We start from the raw sequence: 26,590 nt of genomic DNA, 5'->3' as shown, positions 1-26,590 counted from the left end.
AATTCACGTTCACTTTGACAATTTATTATAACGAAACTATTGTTTTTGTTGTTAACCCCATGCAATTTGTTTATTTGATTGGAAAAGAGCCAACTGCCTTCGGCCTGTAAAATGTATGCATTTTGCACATAATAGTATGCACTTTGCATCATTATTTGCCAGCTTGTTAATAAACCCAGAGGAAAATAATAATAATGGCAATATGTGCATATATTTGTATTGTTCGGATTTATTCGGTGCAGGTTTCTTATTATTTCAAAATGTCAGTATCCTCGTAAATACGTCATTTTTTATGATCTCAGATCGATAATCGCGAGGTAGGTAACCTAATTACGAAGTTTTGTCACATGTTTATGTCGAAACGCGTTGTAGTGGAATACATTTTATTTCGGGATTCGTGTTTTATTCGGGGCCTAACAATCTCGCGAATCACGTTTTGTAAGATAATATAACGTATTTTCTTGTAATACCTCCCCCCCCCCCATAACCAAACTAAAATATGATTGATATACTGTTCACCGAATGCGATAGTTGTTTTATTCCATTAAAACTAATGTTATTTTTACCTTCTTAAATAAATAATCACATATACGTGTTATAAATAATAAAACAAAATCGTATATTGTCACATGGGAGTCGGAATATCAATAATAATAATAATAATAATAATAATGTGGATATTGCTTGGGACAATCGTTGAACTATAAAAACTGATTAAATATCCTTTACGCGTATAATACAAATAAGTACATGACGTGTTGTATGTATGATTTCCTTCAGTCTATACAAATATACATTATAAATCAAACAATCAAATAAAACGTAATTATTATTTCCCCAACCCAAAAAATAATACATTTAATTTGTTATTAAATAAAAAAACCAAATTGTTCAATATGAAATGTAAAAAACCCAATTGAAAAAAAAAGTTATAGCCGAAATGCCGAATAGCCAAAGAGCCTCTTTGAGCCAAAATAATGTATTCTCTTAGCTTAAATGTCTATCAAAAATATACTTTTGACCGTATTGGCATGACGAACTACTTTTCAAACCAAGCCCTTTTCCTACTCATCTCTTATCTTATACCGTATACTATTTAATTATTGGATCTGATTATTCAGAAATCAAATATTAAACAGTAAGCAAAAAAAATTAAAACTAAAATCTTTGTGTCAAATAAGTGCAGGTTTCAACCAATAAGGCACTTCCAACGTACTCCAAATAATACCACCTACTATAATAGCTAAACTTTCTGACGATATCACTATGGCATACCATCTAAGAAATGGCATCTGTCTGATAAGGATTTAATTCAAACTCGATTAAATCAATTATCACCAAAAAAGCACTTATTGTAATATTCAAAATAACTAGGTACGAAAAAAAAAATTATTTCAAGATTTTGTTGCAGAATATTGTTAACCTTCTTCACAAGTTTCAAGCTATTTTACACTTTCAATATCATACCTATGTCATATAATATATTTGTTGTTTAAACCAAAACAGATTGTACGAGTAGTTTATATTTCAATGATAAAAAAACCAAATGGCCTAGTATCATTTATATTTTTCCAAATACAAGGTGATATTTCGGAGAAAAATTACAAATATAAATTCTTCAAGTTCGTAAAATGTATTTACCTTAACAGAATTACGAATTAGTTTTAAACTTTAATATTCTACCACGTGTTAAAAGAGTGAACTTTTTTAAATTCCATTTATAATCTTATCAGCCAACAAAATAAATGTAGCTTTTAAATAAATTATAATAAATTCATAATTAAATGTGCTAAAATAGCTCAATGATATTAAGGCTGATAAAGAAACTTAAGAGTTTATCTAAGTTGCTAAGCTATTCATAATTATAATTTTTAATTAACGAATAAACAAATATATTTTTTGCGTATAGTATAATTTTAAATAATTATATACTGTTCATTTTTTTACTAATTTAAATAGATTTATTATTTATTATTTATTTATATATTTATCTTATCATTGTTTGTATTTTATATATTGTATACTCTAAGCAACCTCCATGTTTGAGATTATAACTTTTTGATTAATTATTATTTTTATAAATAATAGGTAATGTTTATAATTTTCCCACACTTAAGTTCTTTTATATTTATAGGTATACCATATTATGTGGTTAGGTATATTGTTGAAAATATTAACTATTATGTAAGGTGTAATTCATTTTATTACATTGGATTATTTATTGTCTGATATTAAAATAATAAGTTATTATTAGTAATATACTGATGTTTAACGCATTAGGTTCTTGGCAAAATAAAAAAAACCTACAACTTTATTTATTTTATTTAATGAAAACTGTATTTTAATCAGTATAAAAAAATGTATTTACACATTGGTATTAACATAAATATAAAGTAGGTCTGATTGGAACTCGTTTTCTAAAGAAAATTACTGTAAAGATAATTTTGGTACATTAATAAACAAATAACGTAGGTAACCTGTCATATTGTGATGCGATTCTGTTAAAGTTACTTCAACAATTCGTATTAAATGACTATTATAGTATATTGGTATGTTACTGTTTAGAATTAAAAATTAGAGATCCGATTTTTGGAGAAACCCCCTTAAATCTTCTGAGCCAAGAAACTATTTAAAGATCAATAATTCAATGTAATAAGGCAGCCATTCACCCTTAGCTACTAAATCTAAAAATTGACTTCCCAAATTACAAAATAACGAAAATGTAAAATTTTGTTATAATATTAATTAAATTTGTATTTATAAAAAATCAAAAAAGGTCTTACCATCGTTTAGAATCTAAATTTAGAATGTGTAGCATACATTTGTTCAATGCTAGCTTACCAGTAGTGAATATATTAGGATAAAAATAATTTTTGATTTTTGTTTCTTCATTATTATTAAGTATTTTTTCCGTATATAAACATATATAATTGTGATTTTAAATAATATTATGTCAAATAATACAAATAATATCATATGAGAAATCTCTAGTAATATTGAAAAACAAATCACTGCTTTTTTTTCTATACATAATAAATATCTCGTTAACTGGAATGTCAATAATTCGAAATTCCTTGCATTTCAAAAACATATTTTTGTTACGCAATAGATATTATTTATAAGAACATGATATATCGAATGTTTTGATACCTCTTGAGAGTTGTATTATCGAAAATCCACTATATAACGTGTGTAGGATGAATGGATGATTGGTTAGTAGAATATTCAAATTGTATTGTTCAATTAATTTTATCAAACCAAAAAATATAGGTACTCTTATTTGACTATGTGGAGCGTAACTCATTTTAATGAATATCTGAGTGTAAACCAAAAAAACGTTTTGATTTTTTTTACGAAATAACATCTGAAATACAAAAGTTTCAGGGGTGGATAAATTTAAAAATGAAAATGTTTTTCCTTAAAACCCAGAAATAAGATGAATAATGCATGTTGGATCAAATGGAAAGAATGGATAATTCTATTTCGGTTATTTGTCTATAAACCAATAGTGAAATTTGGAATTCTGAGCATCCTAATTTTCCTAAATATAATATTCTGTTTTCTGAAAACTGAAATAGAAACTTCTACAAAGCCTAAGTGAAACGTTCATATTAAAAATAAACGGAAATGATGTGTTAACCGATGATGGTGAGAACTAATCTCGTTTGACTCAACTCGCGGGCTTGCGGAATAGTGTTGTTTCATTATTTAAATGTTTTACATTTTATTTGAAAAAAAATGAAAGCCGAGCAAAGTTTACCATATAAATATTTAAATTTCAAATTATTGTTAGTAAATATTTTATGAAGTAAAGATTTTTATAAAATGAACAATGCAATTTATAAATAACATCGCTTTGTAAAGCTGAAAAAATTCACTGCAATGCAAATGTTAAACGTTGTTAAAATACTAATCATATTTAAAAGATTACAGTTTCGTCTATTATGGTACCTACTGGTTTTATCTAAAATAAAAACAATTACGTAATAGAGTAGGTATAGTGGATGGGTAAATCAAGAAAACAATAAATGTCGTATTAGCTGTAAACATTTAGTACCTCGATAATTAAGTTTGGAATTTAATTCAGAAACTACAGGAACATAGTGCGTGTTTATAGTGTTCGTAGAGATTTGCAAAGCAATTATTAGTGGAGCTTTATAGGAATTTCAATACCAGCCACAGTTAAGTTCACAAAGGAATCAACTCGTGCGAAACGTTTTGACTATTACACTATAATTATTCTGTCATCATTGCACAAAATATTATGGAACCCGACCTATGTATATTATGTCCGCGAACGGCGTACCCGTAGCTCCTCCACGTGTTCTTATACCGATTACTTAGGTATAATATACATATAGGTACATAAAATTATTATCGTCGTTGTGTGCAGATCGTAAGACCAATACGCGCGTCAGTCGTAAAAAAACGATCGGCGAGGAGTGAACCACGCAGTAAAATACCACCTGTTATTACCAATGTATATTACATTATAGCTGCCTCTGCGTGTAGGATACAGTCATATACCGAGGGTTACTACTAAGTCGTGCACTTTATTTTATTCGAAATTACTTGTATAATATGGGTAGTTTTCCAACAGGAAAAGTGTTGGGAGTTTAGGATGACGATGAAATCGATTATGTAACGCACGGCCCCATAAAGGTCGTTTTTCTTATTGTCGTTATCGCTCGTGTGTGTATGTACGCGGGCGTATGGGTTTAGAGCTAATTACGATAGAAAGGTCGTTGTTTGCGTTTTTCCTGAGCAACTTTTATAAAGGATCCATTATGACGGTGACGGCGGTGCCGGTGACGTATGTGTGTGTGCGTGTGTGAGTATAGTTACGTGTGGGAAAAGGGATTGATGGACAAGAAATAAAATATGTGAAACGGCGTAAATGGCGGAGCGGCGGGGAAGAGTGTAAAACGGAGGATTTCCGAGTGGTCGACCGGGGGTGTTTGGCAATTAATTTTTACGCTGCCGCGGTTTGCCCTTGTCATATTGAATATTACTATTTCTATTACTATTATTATTATTATTGTATAGTATTGCGGGTGGTCCACTGGTCCACGTATATTACTATTATGTGTGCGCGTGGTTCAATTAAAAACTTCATTAAACACCCCGGGTTATAAATTCCAGGCGTTCTATTGTGCGTGAAATCCCAGTTTTATTATTTTTTATTTTACTTCCCGGGTTCTACTTTTTCACGATGGTCGTTCCACTAGTTTCAAACTATGTATATACACCGGCCATATTATTAACGTGTCCTCGATAATCGGACCAGCCCCTACAACTGTGATCGAACAAATACGACGTCTAAAATCGAACAATAAAAACACAGTCGTCGTTACCAGTCGTAAGTCACATCGGTGCTCGGTGTATATTGCATGACATTGTTTGTTCACGTGCGCATAACGTAAACAACGTTGTTTTTAAAACGTGCGCGGGCTTTAAATCGACGATTTTTAACATCAAAAAATAATAGTACAACCGTCGTTTTCCGAGGTTGTTATTACTTATTACTTAATATGACGTATAGGTAGGTATTATTTCTGTGCGTGGGACAACTCGACGACGACGGTAACTGTAACACAAAACACATAATATTATAATTTATAATATTTACTCGGCAACAGGTGTGCTGCGATATTTGTCATCATTGTCGTTTCAAAAATCCGTTGGGACCATTCAAAACCCTGGGGACCATGACTCGTGAGAAGATTTAACGCAAAACATAGCATATAATATGACTATTACCTACTTGCATGATAGTTCCATAATGGTCAATTCGTTAAAAACTAAAAAAAACATATAGTTCCATTTGCACCGAAGATACTAAGATAATGAATATAGAGAACTCTATAGTTTTTATAATTCTAGAATTTAATATAATTAACTTTCCTCTGTTTGCAGTCAAACAACCTTATTCGTCACTTAATCTTCTCAGAAAAATATGCTTATTGCATGCACTCTTGCTGCGCCCCTATAATTCCCAAACGTGATTGTCTACGCAAATGGTGTTTGATTGGAACGATTTACCAGGTAACTGACTACTCACTACTACAACCACTCACAGAGCTTAAAAAATAGCCTAATACAATCACCCGACCAAAACTAAGAAGCCGAAAGGAAAACTAAGAACTTGAGTGCTAATCGGTTAATCCGTTATAATATATGCAAATAATCGATCTCAGATACTCTGTATCAATACTCACACTTTAGAACTATAATTCGCGAGAAAACATTGCACGGATGGGAACAAATATCACATGTCTTATAACATAACATAAGTTGGACCATCAGCTCATCGACCAAAATATAATAATTTTGGTGAGCTGCGATAGAATTTAGGGGAGGCTTCGCGGCCATCAAATTAAAATGTATACATACTATGCAACCAAAGAAAGTAAAGGAAAAATCAAAAAATTAAATGAAAACTATTATAGGTAGGTAATAAAATAAAATAAAAGCGGGTAAGTGGATGTCGCTCTACTGTACAGTAGGTTACAAGTGGGTCGATGTATAATGGATTGTATTAAACTTGAATTCAATGATATAATATATCATTGTACAAGAAAAACGATTCTGAGCAGAAACGGTTTGTCTGTCTGGATATTTTAATATATTGTTATTATTTATTACAGTCTGTAAGTTTAATTAATATTATAATATTATTATTTTTTTATTCGCTTCTATGGTGACAAACAATTAACAAAGCGTTGGAAATTAAGATACCGTTTTAAGCGGTTTTTCGAAATTTTTTGGTGGTTTTTTTCGTGGCATTAAATAACTATTGCGAAAATCAAAAAATGACCTCTTTAAAGGTATCTTGATCCAATTTGATAAAAGATAAGATCCTATATTATGTCGAAATCGAAGCACACCTTCTGGTAGAAATTTTGTATACATGATGGAAAAATAAACACCATTGTAAAACCATTAGCTTCCTCGCTCCGCTCAGAATCTAAAAACAATAATTTAAATAAAATATATCTTTTTTTCATATAAGGGCCAGATACGATTTGTCCGTGAGCTGCCATTTGCCACGAGATACAATTTTTATCGTGAAATTCCGCACAGACATGTTGTAGCAGTTTAGGAACATAATATTTTTATTTTAACTTCGGCGATGGCCCAACACCCCGACCGGCGTCTAATACGATCGTATAAGAGTTCGAACTCTTTTATACATATAACAACCAATGCACACGTAATACGATTTCGCCATTTTAATATCAGAATGCCTATAGTATAATACGCGTTATTACTTAGGGTGTCTATTTTATATCGTGACGAGTGCGTGTTGTGAAATACCCGGTCCTGCCGTTTAATGGTGGAAAAATTACGGTTAGGAGTGGAACCGTTTTTTTCAGCGTACAACCTACCTATATCGTTATTTTTTCAACCCCGAAAGTGCAGTGTTTCCCGTTGTTCGGGATTTCGATATTTTTCGATACGCGATTATTTTTAATACCCTTCGCTCATCAAAACAGCGTTTACCGAAATATATTATAATGACGTATATAGAGTGTTGTTTTTGCGCGTGGCGTCAACATTATATACAATCGATATTTAACATAATACGGAATTAATGATACTGTTGGTATAACATTATACGCGACCGTGTTTCGACGAACGCGTAATTATGTTCAGGATGAAAAACGAGTGTTCTGCAGTACACGGTTTTCCGATATTTTCAAAATCGCATATTCAACTTGTCTTTCTTTCTTTACTATATAACCACGTTGTGTTATATTTGAAGTTGATTACACGGCTATGCGGTCCCCCGCAATAAATTGAAAATTACCAATCACAATTTATAATAATATGAAATATTTTAATAAACATTAAGTTCATTAGTGATACACCCATAATTTGATATAAATATTTCCATAATATATACTATATTGTCGAATTAAAGTACAAAGGAACATAATATTGATATGTAAATCGTATAGTTACCTAGTTATCCCGTATGCGTTTCCATGTTTTGTCGAAATTTCGATTTAAGTAACATTTAAATGAAAAATATATAATTACTAATAAGTATAATAATCTATTGTATATTTATACGTAAAGTGATATATACATTATATATTCGACGCTGTATATAATTTTAGGTACCTTATGATTATATCCACGTGGCACGTACATTACCCAAACTTAAACATTTACATACTTATTCCCCGTAATACTGTGAGGGTTGGTTGGCGGTATCTTTTTTTTTAAAAGAAACCCGACCTTTCATTACATTTCCAATGAAACGGGTAAACCAACATTTTGATCATACTACATAATATTATGACTAATATATTACCCCGTACAGTTATGATTTTGAAATCTTACAAGTAGTTACAACACATATTGTACGCGTTTTACATATTATTCGATCCGACAAATGATCCCACGTCTCAGGATGGTTTCTGAGCTAAATATGCGTCTAAAATCCACCAAAATGCACTGCGGACGGTAATTTTGAATTTTTAAAAAAACATGCTGGCAATTTGAATAAGAATAATAAACTCTAAACTTTGAAATATCGCGGTACTTGTTTTAATTGAAATAGTTTGCTCAACTCGGTGCGTGTGAAAATGTTTATGAATCTTCAGAACGTATACCTACTTGGCGTTATTCGTGATTAAACATCGTCATAAGCCCGTCATCCAGGTTGTTATAGAAATTTCTGTTAACTATAGTAATTAAAAACACACGCTCGATATGAACTTAAAATCAATTTTTTTTCTCGGTGTACGGTGATATTACTCAAACTGTATAGGTACAGTTTTGATAGTCGTTAACACAAATGTCCGCAAATGTCCATCGCTCACTAATTAAAAAGTGATCTCGCAGCGATATTTCTCTTATATATTATAATAATATACGCTCATACGGTGAGAAGAAAACGCTTATAATACTTCTACGTTGAAACGTAAACAAACGGGATGATGGACGGAGAATAACACGAACTGTATACAACTGCTTCAACGAGATTGCAATAAAATATAAAAAGATATCTCGTTCCGCAACACACATCCACCCACACACCCACATAGACCACACCGAAACACATAATATATTATGTACGAAACGATATATATTTTATTTTTAAAAATAACCGTCCGACAACGTTTTGATTTGAGTGGAAATTCGCACTAGATGGCTCGTCTTATATTATATATTCCTATATTATGTTTTATGATGGCGATCATTCATCGTACACATAGTCGTCGTTCGTCCTATATCGAGCAGCGGAGTGTACACAGGGCACGTGGCAAATATATTATATATATCCGGACATTCGATATTCCGATAAACACTCTCACAAAAAAAATACATCATAATATCATTATTATTGTGTTTCAAACGAGTTTGTTTTTTTTTTACACCGACAACTCTGTATTTCATCTTCTACTGTGTATTTTGTAATATTATTACTATAACGTGTGTGCGAGCACGTTCGGTGTCTTATATTTACAAAGTGTGAGAGAGGTAAACGAATAATACAATATGGTTTGCCATTGCGTTAAATATATTTTGAAGTGTCTCGGAAGTCGATTCGGATTGCTATAATAATAATAATGGTAAAAATAATAATAATGGGCGCGGGCTGCTGCACGAAACGGCGCGTGGCACAGTTTTCGATATTTTTCTTTGGTACGTTTTTCATTTTTCCAAGCGTTTCCTGTCCACGAAATCTCTGTACACACTGAACTTAAGGCCGTTGTCCCGGATGAGTAACAGATGTTCGATTTCTTCGGTGACCGTTTCGATTTCACGAGACGTCGTTTCGATTTTTCTCTTCAGTTTTTTCAACTGACGTTTTATTTCTCGTTCCGTGTCGCCTCCGAGAATACAGAATATAAACCTAAATTGAAAATATACAAGCAAGAGTCTGTAGACAGTTTTCATTTAGTATAGTCGTCAGTATTATAGTTAAGCGTAGAGACGACACAACCGTATTATTTAATATTATATTATATACCTCCTATATGGCTTTGTCGGTTGGCCGACCACGCAAATGTTTAAGACAATGGTCGAAGCATTTTAAAATTTTTATGCGTATTTTTTCATATTCACCTTTTCCACCACCATAGCATTATAGTATCACATTAATAATCATGACATAATATAATGTCGGTGTACCTACGCATATACGTATGTACGCATGAAAAATCCTTTTAGTGATGTTAAAACGGTAAGCTACCTACTTATACTTATATTTCATACTATGATGTAGCGTTGTATGGACGAACAAGCACAGAGTCATTTCATTTTAATGAATATGGAATGTCTGTGTTATAGGATTTCATAGAACCTTTAAACTATTTAACCTCCCGAGAATCTCGGGATAAATATTGTACGCGTTACTGTGAAATATGAAGTACAACATTACGCGTAATAATGTGTGATAAAAAAAATATAATTATTTCGTTAGACCTGTTATAGATAATATTACGATTAGGTTAGGCGCCATCTATTATTATACACTATATGCCATCTACATAATATTAATTGTAGGTAATATTAGCGTGTTAAGTTGCAATAGAAGTTCATAGAAGATGTTTTCCAGTCAGAATAATATAAGTAAATGCAACATAAGATGCTAATTGTGCCTAGGTAGTAGAATTATGTAACATGTTTGATTTTTCTTTTAAAATTAAGAAATTAATCAATGAGCTCTTACTTACTAAGTTTATTAATTATTACGTAGTATTTCATACTTTCATATAATATAGATCATTATTTTTTATTTTATTTTTTGTCATTTTTTATAAATATATTGGATACTAAACTATGCTAAAGCAAATAAAAAAAAAGTTTTAAATGTTACATTTTTCAACGAATTCAAATGTAAATATAAAAATACACTCTTGAAATAAATGATATGGTAATGCTTTCAGGGCACATTAAATAAACTTCATATACTTTTTTTTAATTACATCAATGAAAAATTTAATTTAAATTAACTGAGGGTATGTGGTTGATAAAACATAATTTCAAACTTATTTTAATGGATGAAATATTTTTAATACAATATAACATACAGAGCATTTTTATTTTTTATATATCACGTCTCATTTAGAGTTAATTATTTTAACTATGTATTGTCACTGAATTGTCTATATAAATATTAAGCAAATAATTATATTATTGTGAAAAAGCTATTTGCTATAGTAGCTACATACTACGTCTGAAGTGGTAAGGTATGTCTCCTTAATTCTTCAAGTGGAAGACTTACAATCTAAGGAATTTTCTATTAAAATGCAAAGCGTTTAGATGTTCTATATAAATGTAACTGTTAAGGTGGTAATGCTCTTTCAAAACCTATATCAAAACTCGGAAAATATAGCTATTGGTACACGAAAAATAACCGTATTTACCTCCATCGATAATGTGTTTTCATTGTAGGTGAAGGTACTTGGTGATGGGTGATATTAAAAATAATTTAGTACAATTTTAATTATTAATTCATAAATAAATTTTTGATTTCATGCATTCGGGGCTTGCATCGAGAGTATAAATTATTTGAATAATAAATAACTAGGGTGCATCAATCAAAATACATTATAGTAATGTTATTAACATAATTATTATTTTTATTTTTAAAATTGAGTAATGGAAAAAATGGTTCGATGCTCAACTAACACGGAGAGATATTTCAACGCACTTCATATTATATTACTAGTATAATAATCACTCTATTATATAAAAAGTTTTGTTTATTTTACCTTTTATACATATTTTATTTTTAAATATTTTAAATTACAGATATTTAATTTTAACATTTACCTAATGGGGTGACGGCGTTGACGGAGGTTGGCGAGCGTAGTCACCAGGGGACAAAGCCCTCTAGTTTAATATAATATAGGTAATGTAGTGCTGTAATTGAATTAAGAATAATATTTGGTTATTTTCTGAACAAAAAAATATTGAACATTTAAATTTGTATGTACAACCGTTGTGAGGAGAAGCCACCAATTGGTAGCACCAAATTCCGATGGATTAAAAAAATCTTTTTAATTTGACTTAATTTCAGTATTATGGGTTTATGCGGATCACGACACCATTTACATTTAAGAAGCAATGGGAGATTTCTAGGAATTGTGGAAACTTCGAGATTATAGGGTTATAGATAAGATGATTGTAGAAGCATTATTTGTAAAAAAATATAGCTTCTTCGTGGACGAGTTTCAATTTGAAATTTGTGGTCAAAGATGAGTGGATGGGCATTAATTATTTTTTTTTCACTCAATATTTTGGAAAGTTTTAATTTTATTAAAGTGTATGTATTTATTATTAATGTTGAATGTTTTAATGAACGCAGGCGCGATATGTAAAGTAAAAGTCTTTTAAATTTTATGAGAGCTTGGGGCCCCCGATGGCCTACGATTTAATGTTAGAACTAGATGTTTGACCATAGGGCATAGACGATAAAGATAATTGAGTACCTACAATAACATTATCTCTGGCAAGGAGAGATAGTCCGTAAACCTAGCAATATTGTATAATTTAGGAGAGTTTATTTTGAACCCCTCTCCATGAGTCCAAAGTGATTTTGAAGATTAAGCGAAACTGTATCGATATCAGAATTGATGGATATAATATTATGGCCTTGTCGCATACGTAATCAGAAAGTATCAACTACAGAAAAATTAAAAAATAGATATATATGTATTATTATGTTATGCACTGATTGGTTACGTTCGTCATTTTAAAATTAAAATATATTTACTGATTAACATTTTTCGGCAAAGGATTTTCGTTGAACAAACAATACAGTGCATTTGTTATTGCTGATACTACTCCTTTGCGTTCCAAGTAAAACTCAAAAGCTGCCCAGTCGTCAAAATTTACCTATAAACATATTTTTGTTATTTCAAAGATTTTATGCAGACATTTTGTGCACACCATTATTTGTATTATATTTTCAAAGAAATATTATTTTATAAATTCTCGCAATTGTACTTGCATAATATTACGTATTATACTACGAACAGACTCACTTGTAATACCTACAGTGTATTCAAACACTATATGACGTGTTGTTGTGCCACTTTCCGGCGATATTAAAAATTAATTTTCTCAGCAGTTCATTCGTACACCCACGAAATTGTTGTTTATTATTATATTATTTATATATCTTATTCAAAATAAATTATTGAATTAATAAATGATAACATGTTTGTTTATTTGTCTGACCGCTCACAAGTAAAAACATATATATTTTAGATTCTGAGCGAAACGATGAATGTATTGATTTTACAACGATGTGTGTGTTTTTTTTCTGTCCGTCATCACTTTTTGATGCAGTAAAAATATTTGAGGGTGGTTTATGGTAATAAATGGTATCCAGTTGATACTTTAGGTGGTCAAAACAAAAAATTCCTAGCACTTTTCAAAATAATTGGGATAAACAAATTAGAAATATGCAAAACCAGTCGGTACATTAAGTTTTCAACAAGTGTTTTTATACGCATTTTCTGTGCAACATTTTAAAAATATTTTACTTTTTCATTTTTCTTTTTTTTTTAGTTTTATTTTTATAAATGTCTATAAAAATTGTTTACTTGGTCAAAAACCTTAGGTGGGTTACCCTAAAAATCTTGGTGATTTAATACAAGGTTCCTCATAAGTCATAAGTTTGAATAATATCAATAAGCGTTTAAAATTAGGATTTTGACAACATTTTCAAATTATTTTGTTAGTAAAAAAGTTAAATTTGTATAATTTAGGATTGAACATTTTTTACAAGGTAAAAGCTAAGTAGTATTCATACTGTAACAAAAAATATATTTAATCTGTCATTTTTTTATTTACGTTTAAAGTTAAAATTATATATTTAAACAAATATAAGTAAACAATTTTAGTTATAATAGTTTTAAAATACTATTTTTGGATTCTTCTAACTTTTAACGTAAAAATTTCAAATACACAAAGACATTTTTAAATGCAAAGTTTTTGAAAAATATTAATTCAATCTACCGTCATACCAATAGTAAAATAAATAACTTTAATGGTGGTATTAATATATCTGAAAATATACTTAGGTAGTAATATAGGCTGACACATCGTCTTCTCTCAGAATTGCTTTTTGAATGCAACGATTTATCATTGAATTCAAATTTTACTGTGACTTACTCCTCAATGAAGAGGTACTCTCAACACCCACTAAACAGCATTGTGACTACTTACTTTCCCATTTTTTAATGAACTTATAAAAATATAATTAAAACTTCAAACAATAATATTGTATAGGTATTTGCAACGTATGTTTTATTTGATTTAATATTATATTACACATTGATTATATTCAAAATTAATTGCATTCGTGTTTTAACATATCAGTTGTTAAATATTACGTAGTTATAGGTAAATAAGGTTATAAGGTTATAAGGTTTTAGGTAAACTCAAAATCTATTATTATTATTTATAATTGCATCCTTCTGTCTAAACTCATGCGATATTAAATAGGATATGGTGAATCACAATAAAATTTAAAAAAATATATTTTAAAAAAACACAGATTATAAAATATATTATGTTTACTTCAATACCTAATGTGGAGTCTATGAATTTCTGAAGTATTAAAAATATAAAATTTTTATAATTGGAAACAAAGTATTCTGATCGTTTATAGGTAATTATGAACGATGAACATTAACATTATGAAATGATTTATGTATATATTATTACCTATAATAACGGTTGCAAAATAACTTTCATCACCTTAAGTTGTAATTTACATTATGTTTAGGCAAATATATATTATAATTGAAGATTATTAAAATAATGAAAAATTAATTAAGTTACTATAGATTGATGATACGCGTGCATGTTAAAACTAACAAATGACAACGATACGTTTACCGTTAAAAGTGGATCTGAAAAAATAAATATCTTCTGCCCTAATATAATATTAATAACACACGTAGTGTACTTACTTACTAATTATTACTTATTATAATATAATAATATTACATGTTTTGTACGTTTTTAAGCTGCGATATGACATAGGTATAATATTAAACACATTTTCTATCCGTAAATATTGAAATCATTATAATAATATTATTGTAAAACGTTTGTATAGTTAAAAAAATTAATTAATCATATTCACATGATTTCTATCTATTAATATAGGTTTGTTTAAATGTATATTAGTGGTACATTAAATCGTATAGTTTCTGTTTATGCTTATTTTGAGTACTTATTGTAAGCTATGAGTTAACAATGACTGATAAACAAATATGAGTGATGACTCATTTATATTCAATACAATTTATTATCTGCCGATAATTTGTAATTTGTATGCTACACGATTTTCAATATGTACAAATAACTTTTACTCACATTTTTGCGATCAACCACCGAATTGTTTTCCATTATATGTTAGTATTGTTTTATTGGTAAGAATAATCCTCGTCAAACCAATGTGATCATTTATTGAATTAAACGCTAACAATGCGAAAAAAAACCGCGAGAATGTTGCAATATGAATTAAGCGTGATTTTTGCTGAATTAATCAAAAACCATAGATACCTATACTTCATTACATTTCATTTTAGCCAAATATTTTCCATACTATATGTAGAGGCATTTAACAATGTCCATCAGAAAATTGAATACGTTATACTAAATGTTTTACCACAGGATGGCCGGCGTAATATATTATAAGGAATTCGTTTGTTAAAATAATAATAATCAAACTGATGGTATTGTTTTTCATTCTTTAGATTCTGAGAAGAGCCAGGAATGTAAATGGTGTATTCCGATCTAACAAATACATGTTTATTAGAGACAATGATGTGTGTGTGTACATATTTTTATCACATTATTTAACTGGACCGCCCTGACTCACGTGTAGTCATTTTCACTGGATAACAGCGCAAACACAATGCATTTTATAACATGGGTTTTTATTTCACATTGGTAATCGATTTTTGTTACTTTGTTTAAAATAACAAAAATTATCCAATACCTGTATAAGTAATTTATATTATGTAATAATTTGAACAGATTTATTTTTATATTTTAGTTATATATTATATTGGATGCTTTATGTTGATTGTTACTCAAAAATATAACAAAATAAAACAAACATAAAAAAAATAATTTATAATTTGAATCATTATTTATTAGTAGGTATAGCTATTACTTTATGGAAATAATAATATCAACATTATTATTTCATTGTAAATATCTGTTTGGCTTCAGTGAGACTTAGACATTGTTAATAATTAAATATGTATTCAGTTTTAGCGTGAGCATGTTTTAATTAATTACCAAAACAATTTAATTAATATTTTAAAACTATTTTAATACCTAACTACCATGTTATTTTAAAATCAAAAATTTCAACAAAGAGAAAACATTTTAACAAAGTTCATTTATAAAACATTTTGTTTGTCGATGAGATAAATATTTTTTTTCTAAAAAAGTTTATTATTATAAGACTTTATCATCATCATTGAATATGTAACCATCTACCACAGTATTCGAGTATTTTGTATACAATGAAATATATAATGTACGTATATTATATATTTTAAATATTAGATTATAAACACTGTATTGCATACTTCAACTAACATAATATTTACAAAAGCGTAGTGCAATAACAAAACATGGGTTTGTCAAGTGTTAAAAAATTACGTCCACACACCATAATAATATTAAAGAAAATATTAATAACAATAAAAATAGAGATATGATACAGCTGAAGTGTTTGAATTTGAAACAAATAATAAATGAATAATAAATTGGAAAAATGATTTTATCAAATATATTCAACCGAAAATAGCCATAATGTTGTAAAAAAAAATCCGCTCGTATCCATTTAACGTTTATTCAACCGCAAGACCTCGCAAGAAAAAACTCAGAAGTTTTCAAAACCATATCCCTCCCAATAAATGAAGAGTCCGGAGAGGTACCACACATAACTTTTTTTAGAACTGTTTCTTCTGCCCAAAAGAGTTAAAAAAAAGTATAGGTACACTACACACACACACACACACCGTATAATATAGTAGTCCTTTGGGCACATATCTCGCTTGGTCCGCGCTACGTATGAAAAATTGTGGTCATGCAAATTTAATAAAGTCACGACACGTTTAAATTTAAACAGTCACGTGTTATTGGAAAATCACTTTGGTGTTCACGTGTGTGGGTGTGTGTCTGTTGTGTGCGTGCAAGCGTGCGTAGTTTCGTAAGCACCGTAAATTTCCGCCATATAATATTTTCTTTGGTCGTAACCGTTGGGTTTGGTTTAATAATAATAATAATAATTATTATAATTTCGCGGAACATTTCATATTAAATTGTTCACGTCGCGCAGCGTTTACACCCTGCGCATTAAAAGCGGTGGAACTCAGCACCGCAACCTATTCGCGTACGAAAGTCAAAAACCCGAATGTATAATATTATAGTGCCAATGTTATAAACACGTTAACTGGTCACACGAAGTTTGATGGTCCATACGGATCAATAATTGGGAATATTAAAAATCATGTCTTAATCCTACACAACGTCATCATCGTTATTATAAATGTTCAGTTTTAGAAACGGGGACGGCCATGTCGCGGAATAATAATAATAATCGCTGCAAGTATAATTTAAAATATGATAATATTATAGTATGTCATGATGCAGTAGGACAAAAGTCGGACAAAACGCGCGTTAGGTTTGTACGCCAGCCACCATAATGACATAATAATAATAATATAATCCAACACTATAATCATAATAATATGTACGTTTCAATAATTAAATAGGTATAGGCATTGATTAAATATACATGTATAATAATTAATCAATGGTATAGGTGAACACGTGTCTGTAGATGACGCCGTCGGGTTATCGGCATATTATAGTTATTTAGTCGGCAGGTTACCGTGGTATAGGTATATTGTTCTGTTATGTCTTCTGTTTTTCACAATATCAAGGTGAACGAATTATTGTAAATTTGTAATTATTATACTATGTACACTCGGAAGCGAATGTGATTGGGTTTTCGATATTGGCTTTGAAGTTTGATTTATACATATTAATATTATGTATGCATATTTGTTGAGTGGTATATAATAATAATATTTCGAATATATATAATTAATATTGCACATGTCCCGGCGATATCCGCGAATGAAGCACTGAGTCAAAAATGTTTCCGATTCCGAGAAGACACGTGCGCTAATTATAAATGCAAAATATCGAATAAAACATATTATTACTTATTTACTTTTACGTAAGTTGTGCGCAATGAAAACCCTTAGTGCGTAGTACCTACTGTTGTAGTAGTAGTGGTATAGAGGTCGGAAAATCGGAGCTGATTCAGTGTTAATGTACGTTTTCTCCAGTCGATCATTGTGCAGACAAATACAGTACAAATATAGTGGTATACGTGTACCTCAGAGCGTGTTGCTCATTATAACATTTTTGTTCGTTGCGTAATATTATACGTCGATATAATATTTTTATTTTAAGTTGTGCGCAATTAGTTGAAAAATTAAAATACCAGCAAATAAAAACGATATTATATTTTAAATTATTTCACGTGAAAACAACGATTATTTTATTGCAACTAAAATACGAATCAGACTTATATTTAGTCTTTTTTTTTATTATTATAATCATTATTTCTCAGTGCTCGCATACAATGCAGATGCGATATTTTACAATATGACTTAATGGATTTTATGTTCGTTCTTGAATTACACTGCCCGTGCTTTGTTGCGTCAAATTCAAATAGTTTTCGACTTTGCGATATCGTTATAAAAAAATATACATTTGTTCGGTAACGCATTTATATCGGGCCGTTTCCATTATGAAATGATCCCGGTCGGGTCACAATACATAACATAATAATGCAGCAATTGTTTGAAAATATGTGATTGTGACTTTTTGTTGATTCGCCTACACGATGTTTAATATAATGGTTTTTCAAAAAAAGTTTCACGATAAAATTATATTATAAACACAGTTCTGCACGAGGTAAAGTCGTAGCAAAAGTTTTTGTTTTAGCTTTTTTTTTTTTTTAATTTTCCTATTAGAATATCATTACTAATTTTCAACTGCCCTGTTATACTCATGAAACTTACATTAATGCACAATTTTTTCATCTTTTTAGATTCAGATCGGTGCGAGATATAGTGAGGCCGCTTTTCGCGTGTGATGGCTACTCGTGAAATAATTACCTCTTATTCGATATTATAGAATCTATAACATCGGTTATTACTAGTGCGCTCATAAATAGCAATATTTAATTATGTTATATTTTAGAAAAATTAATGGGTACTTTCAAAATAAAAACTTGACGTATTTTAACGTTACGGTCATACTATAACATTTATAATATATTTTGATTTGACTCTTTGAAAAATCAAAATATTATTTATTTAATTTTGTTTACATCGTAATGGTTTATAATTATTACTAAACCCTTTCAAGGGGTGTTAAACTGTTATATTTTAAATAGATAAAATATAGGTTAGCTTTAGTTAGCTTTAATACAATGACATAGGTACGCTCTATATATTCTGTGTGTATGATGCGGATTAAAATATATTTGAATATTTTAGAAATATGGATATTTTTTTTTGGAAATTCATACGTAAGAACATTTATTTATTTATTATAGAATGTTTATGTTCACGGCAATATAAGACACCGCGTATCCGGTATTATGTCGTTAAAAACAACACTATACAGACGAAACAATAAAAATGAATTGTGTGACCAAGTGGTGGATCAGTATAATAGTGATGGCATCTCTGTCAAAGATTACGCGACGTGTTAATACTTCAATAGTACTGCAACTGCAGCAGTACTGTAGACAAAATTAAATTCCTGAAAAGAGACTTTGATGGTATTTAAACATTTAAATGTCAATCATCGTATACGGATGAACTAAATTTGTTAGGTAATCTGTTCTTCCTTGCGGGCGCGTAGTACCTATACCTATTTACATTAATTAGAAGGCATTTGAATTACAACGATACTATGTCCAACAAAAAGTAGATTGTACTTTTAAAAAATTCACAGCCTGTTGTATTTCTATATATTCTAGTCACAGTACAATTCGAAATCCTTTTCGTGATGATATTAAGTAAACTTTCAGTCACTGGTCACAGTGGTATCAGTCTCACTTCGTTTGAAGTCTCGACCGGTGAAAAAGACCATTGTGTACAGAAAATGTATTGTTTCACATATTTTATTTTAAGAATAATTTAATAGGAACACACAGAATAGAAAAATTGTGTACCTATAAATAATTATTTTTTATTATCAATGTGTCGTAATGCGTTATACCGATATAAATCACGTTGAAATCAATCGTATAAAAAGCAGTAAAGCACAAAATATAGATATAATAATATATAATATATCGTAAAAGAACCAATAAAGTAAAAAAAAAACATAATCAGTTTTAACAATAATTTTAACACGTGTTCTAACAGAAAGTTGAATCCTCGGTAATAATTTGATTAGAACATTCAATTTTCTACATGAATAATGGAACGTTTCACATATGACATATTGCACGAAATTGGTTTTACTTTGTTCACCAAGTGCATTTGCATAAAATTGGTATTTTGAGTATGGACGTGAATAATGTACCTACGCCTATTGAATACAATTCATTATGGTTTAATATATTTAAATATACATTTACTTAATAGCTTACACATTGGCGTAATAATTCGTGATATATTAATGGAATTATTAGTATTACAAAATATTTTATCATGTTCTATGTATAACTATGAAAATATAAATAATATTATTATAATATCATGGTATTGTAGAAAATATAAATATATATTTTTTTCATTAATTAGAACCCAGTATTCTAAATTATTTATTATTCTTAAGTTATAACCGTTCTTTTATGGAATCAACGATTTCACTATATAGACGTGAAGAATCGAACACAGTATAAAAAAAAAAAAATTATAGATGTATACATTTTAATTAAGTAGCTTATTATTTCTGAATAAAATATGCTCTAAAATAAAATAATCGAAACATTGTTAAGACTAATCCCAGTTATCGATTTATTAGAGAACCATTAATTAGCTTACATACAATGTAATGATTAATAAAACATAATATATTAACGAATGATAAATGAGTTTGGCATCGCGAAAATAAATATAACGAATAATCAGATAATAATAAATTAGAATTATATAAATAGCTTCTGTAATGGCACAAAATGCAAAGACAAATTATGGGCGTTAAACACAAGAAGACATTGCAATAAACTGATGAAGGGCATAAATCCCAAAACTAATGATAGCTTACTTTTAAGGGTCTAAAAGTTTTCAATCGTCTGATTATTTTCAAGTCTGTGGGAAGGGGTGCGGAGCTGTACATATTATTATATTGTCGATGGAAGTTATTATAAAGGCGATAAAAAAATGGAATAAGCACCTATACGTTTGACAGATTTAATTTATTTTTCAGACCGGTCGGTTATTACTCTTAAGCAATGGATTGACCTAACTAATACATTTCTCGTACTTATAAGCTTTTGACTAATTATCGCACAATACTTTTTACGCATAAATCTTTAATATTATTGTAGCAATAAAACCGCTCGCATTTCAAATTTAAACGTGGGCACAAAAATCGGCGCCGACGAATAAACTTCGACCACTATAATTTTCGTTGGGTGGTTGTTGGTGCTCAGGTCTTGTAGGCGATTGCAAGACAAAACGAATAGCGGAAAAGTGCGAAACCTGGAGAAAATCAATTTTGGCAGTAGGCACAATCTACAATACGTTATAATATTATAACATAGTGACCGGTGATCCGTTACGCAGACATAATGCTAACCTAACCATTTACATAATGTAAAAATACCTATATCGATCGATTTCACATAAATTGTTATATTATTATGGTTGTCGGCGCGCATAGCGTGTGACGATGACATTATTCCGTCTTTGTGTCTGCCGTCGGCCGTCAGTCGATCGGTTTCCACTGAAACATCTCTGTCCTCGCCAAAAGTCGCGATCGCGCACGGTTTCCGAGCTCCGATGGATTCGCGTAGGGGTTCGCAGCTCGAAAACGATTATTATCATATACGACTCGGGCGGTGAATTAATATAATAATAATTTTCACAAATTTCGCGTGTATGGGACCCGCGGCGGAGGGCGGCTGCAGATGACGGGTGGTATAGGGATATACCTACGCGGACGCAACAGCTTATAATTGCATTACGGGCGAGGCGCCTGCAAGTGCAAAACATTACGGGGTCGACATAAGTGCTATTAAACAAAACGCCACTCGCCGATAATAATAATTATTATTTACGCCGAACAGGACCGCCGCCGTTTTAGTCGGTACCTAATACGTCGTCGTTGCCGAGTGCACGTATAATATTATGATATTAAATTGCAACGTGTTATTGTATAATAATAGTATTATGTTTTATATTATTTCCACAGCGGCGTTTTCGAGTGACCCCTGCGGACGAATTCAAAACAAACGCGCAATATTTTAATATGTATAATTTTATTTTATTCGTCGAAATGTCAGTATATAATATCGAGGAGAATTACGTTGTATTATATACTCGATAAATAACTATAATATAGGTGAACGCATGATGTCAATATTTTGTTTGTGTCACAACGTTTTGTGCACCTACATATTTTGTAAAGTTGGATTTCGGCCGACGAAACATACGGCCAATCGCCATCAAAATTTGAAATTTACAATGGTTTTTTATTTTTTTTCACCAAACATTACCCGTTCACATAATATTGTACACCTATTACAACAACCGTGATTCGTGATTATTTTACCACAGAATATACGAAATAAATTTCATATATTCTGTGATTTTAACCGTGTGATACATTGATAATATTATTATCATGCGCGTTTCTCGTTTGTTCATAGGCGTGCTGCAGCGTAATAATATTGCTCAAATTTTGAAACTGATGCAAAGTATGTAAAATATATGATTGCGATATTGCGGTACGATCATTCCCGTAGGGCGTTTTATAATTAGTCCACGTTTTAACCTTACTCTGCAGTTTATTTTTTCGTTTATAATGTAATGTTGTTAATGTACCAATCTATACACGTGGGACTATTTATTAAGGAAACTTAAAATGAAAACGGCTTAAAGTTCGGGACGTGAATTGACTGGTTTTTTTTTTTAGTATTCACTTTGAAATCCTCTATAAACATTGTTTTTTCGGATGTTTACAATGAAATATTTAGTTTTGGATATAAACTTTTACATTAATGGTCCATAAATATAAAATACATGTCGAAAATAATACGCCCGTTTATATATAACTTTTTACTCTTTGTTTCGTTTAGTGAAAAAAAAGTAAAAATCCGTTTTTTCTAATGTGAATCTATGACTATATCCATGTAATAACTAATAATATTATGAACGTCATTTGAATTTATCTATCTAAAATAGTCACGTAGCTGAATTTATATAAAACTGGCAGACGTATTGAAGTAAGAATAGTGCAACCACACTACAGAGGGAGAATGGAGACACGCAGTCAGGTGGTTGTCTGAATTGAAAAAAATAAGTGTTATTTTAAATTAAAATACCATACCTTTTTGTATAATTTAACTGGTTGTTACTTTTATGGAAAGTTATAAATATATTTTGATTATTATTATTGTTATTATTAATTCAATACAACTTTGGCTTCTAGTTCTTACATATTCCACACAATACCGAAATTCATAAATTTATATTCTTTTTATATATAAAAAATTCAATGAAGTAGATTGTGAAATCATAAATGTTAAATTATTAAATTGGTTTTTCCCGTCCAATATCCCTGCTGAAGGGATATCACATCAGTGATATCTGAGCATATGGCTTCTAACATATTAGTGGATAGCACAGGGTACCTATGTTGAACTAAAAAAAATTGTATTCGTTTATTATTTAAAATGATTAATATAACAAGAATAAATAAAAATGTTACAAAAACAAAAGTCTCCAGTTATTTGGATTATTTTCGGCATTGGTCCGGAATTCTTTTATCCAGGTTATGTGTATAAAATAATAAATACAATCATATTTATGGGATATGTATATGAAATATAAATTATGTAAAAGGAGACGTAAATTTAAAAACGTCGTAAGGATTTTATTTTCCTTTTTTTTGAAAGGAACCCAGATTTCCGATATGTGTATTTGACAACTTTTGTTAACGGTCTGTTGTTATCGAACAATAATACAATATATGGATAAAACATAATGGAAAAACACATTGAAAATCCGTCTGTGAAATTTTTCAATGTAACTAATATATACTATTATGTATAGTACATAATAATTGGATAATATGTATACTCATGCGCGTAAAGTGTACGTAAACAGGCTAAAATGATTAATTTATTCGTCACCTCCACGCCATCCGATCGATCCTCTGCCCCCAATGTTTCAAACTCGAACAGTCTAGTGACAGTCCAAGCTAGACAATATTAGTCTGGCATGTCAATTTGGTTTACGCCAATATTGTACATCAGTTACCCTAAAACTAACTCACGCCGATCGATTGCAGACCACATCGGCAGAGCTTTCACTAAGGAATTTTATTAGAAATGTCCAACATAGTTTTTACATGCGATTTAAAAAAAACTTTCCGAACGCTTAGCAACCAATATTCAGTAACCTAAAAATTATACACTTATTATAATACACAAGCCAGGGTTAAGGGGAGGCAAAAGGGACCATGCTTATACTGGACTACAAGACTCCAAGAGCCTCAGATTTTTCCACAGTTAAGGTCGTATAGCAATTTGGCAACTATTTATCCATAATATAAGAGGTAAGAATATTGTAATATTATATTAATATTACCTAGCTGATGCCGTGCACTTTGTTTCCCGTTAGAAGTCCCAACTATATAATATGATTCAAATCAAATGTTAAATTCGCTATTTAATATTTGGTGTATTGGTGTAATGGTGTTCGAACCTTAAAAATGTTCATCGGAAATCTTCAATCTCGAAATACTTGTGCACCACTTTAAAATGCAAATTTTTAAAAAATTCGCTTTTTTTTTTTTTTTATTTCTTAATGCACACGAACATACCAAGTTACCGTGGAAATTGCAAACCTCGAGCTATTATTGCTTGGGCTCTGTTCAGTCAGGACACGTTTATATTATATTATATCCATCTTTATTTAATTTCAATACAAATAACAATGTACCAAGATTAAAATTCCATTTTTTCCAAAGCATCTATTATTGGATTGAATATTATGATTAGCTTTTAACTATTAAATATTATAATCATCATGCATCATAATAACTAATATACCTACCCAAGTCGATAATAATGTCATCATAATATGTACGTTGATACAACAAAAATTAAAATCATAAAATAGTTTTGAATTCAAACAAATAGTTGTTTACCGTAATATTATGATATGCGTAAAATATCTCCGGGAACTCAAAGGTATTTTAACCTTTAGAGGCATACTGACCAAATATGTATTTAAAACTGCCAATTTTAATTTAGAACTGCTCATATTGGTTAACGCGAGTCCATACGCACATCGGTATTTTATGTAATAAACTGCGCCACGTGATTCGAGCGTTGATTGATTTAATTTCTGTTGTCTCGCGTCCGTTGTCCGTTATGGTCTGACGGACGGGTGAAAACAAATGAGTGGACGAAACAAAATAGCGGAAAATATATTGCACAGACTAGACGGCTTGGCGTCTTTGTTGCGCGGAAATAGAAAATAATACAACGGCCTGAGTATATACATATATATATATATATATATATATATATAATTACTCGTTGTTTGGCGTGGCGGAACGGCGGTATTATCTAATATAATATAGGCAGGTACATATATATTTATGTATACAACACATTCTACTAGACCCAGACTTCTGCAGTACCTACCAAATAATAAACCGGAAAACCAGAACGCAATTATTATTATTATTATTATTATTACTATGGCCGACGAATCGAATATCGCTTCGGGGTTTTCACTTTCCGGGTCGTCCGTGGTCGGATGAAAGCGAAAACGTACGGCAAAGGAGATTTTTCGTCTGTCGATCGATCGTTGTTAATTTGTAATCCTGTGACTATTGTGTGGTGTACATAAGACTTTAATAAGGACGCGTTTGTATCTGTTTGTATTTAGGTTATATTATATATATATATATTTAAATACGAACGTTTATTTTTTTTTATATTAAAGTTAATATATTATGTTAAACATTCAAAACATTTCGTGGATCCTGAGGCGGTCGTGAATATACATTATTCACGTTTAGTCTCCGAAAATTATTGCTACCGCGTTATTTAATTGGTATCTGTCCGTGGAAAAGGAAGGAATAACGTATTGTTATTTTTTCTCTTTCACGTATTTTATGTGCCGCGTGACGTTAAAGTTGTTCACGAATAAAAAATGCTATAAATTGGGCATTCATTACGAAAAATCTAAAATATGTAATAAACGCTGTTTCTTCCGCAGCAGTATTTCACGTAATCTTACGTCGTCGTTACGAATTCCCAAATGTTTGCGGACGTATATTTTCTCGAATAATTCTCGAAACCGTCTGTCGGTGT

General features: G+C 30.3%; 2 protein-coding genes across 7 annotated transcripts in view; one reads left to right on the top strand and one right to left on the bottom strand.

Annotated features, from left to right (window-relative positions):
- The window catches only part of LOC132950004 (adenylate cyclase type 5), a 197,181-nt gene that overhangs the window by 107,374 nt on the left and 63,217 nt on the right, over positions 1 to 26,590 (top strand). The window lies entirely within an intron of this gene.
- Positions 9,667 to 15,387, bottom strand: LOC132950325 (uncharacterized). The gene is made up of 3 exons (XM_061021730.1): positions 15,355 to 15,387; positions 12,737 to 12,858; positions 9,667 to 9,868 (listed from the first exon to the last, which is right to left on the bottom strand). Exons 1-3 carry the CDS (start codon positions 15,385 to 15,387, stop codon positions 9,667 to 9,669), a joined length of 357 nt encoding a protein of 118 aa, XP_060877713.1.

The sequence above is a fragment of the Metopolophium dirhodum genome, chromosome 8 (genome assembly GCF_019925205.1).
Source record: "Metopolophium dirhodum isolate CAU chromosome 8, ASM1992520v1, whole genome shotgun sequence".
NCBI lineage: Eukaryota > Metazoa > Arthropoda > Insecta > Hemiptera > Aphididae > Metopolophium > Metopolophium dirhodum.
This window is presented reverse-complemented; position numbering and strand designations above follow the sequence as displayed.

What these genes read in the sequence shown, in the direction of transcription:
- LOC132950325 (XM_061021730.1), bottom strand. Translation starts at nt 15,387, where the DNA reads ATGGAAAACAATTCGGTGGTTGATCGCAAAAAT. An exon ending in CGGTGGTTGATCGCAAAAAT is followed by an intron (nt 12,859 to 15,354) that starts GTGAGTAAAAGT and finishes ATATGTTTATAG; the next exon opens with GTAAATTTTGACGACTGGGC. An exon ending in TTGCCGAAAAATGTTAATCA is followed by an intron (nt 9,869 to 12,736) that starts GTAAATATATTT and finishes TTTTCAATTTAG; the next exon opens with GTTTATATTCTGTATTCTCG.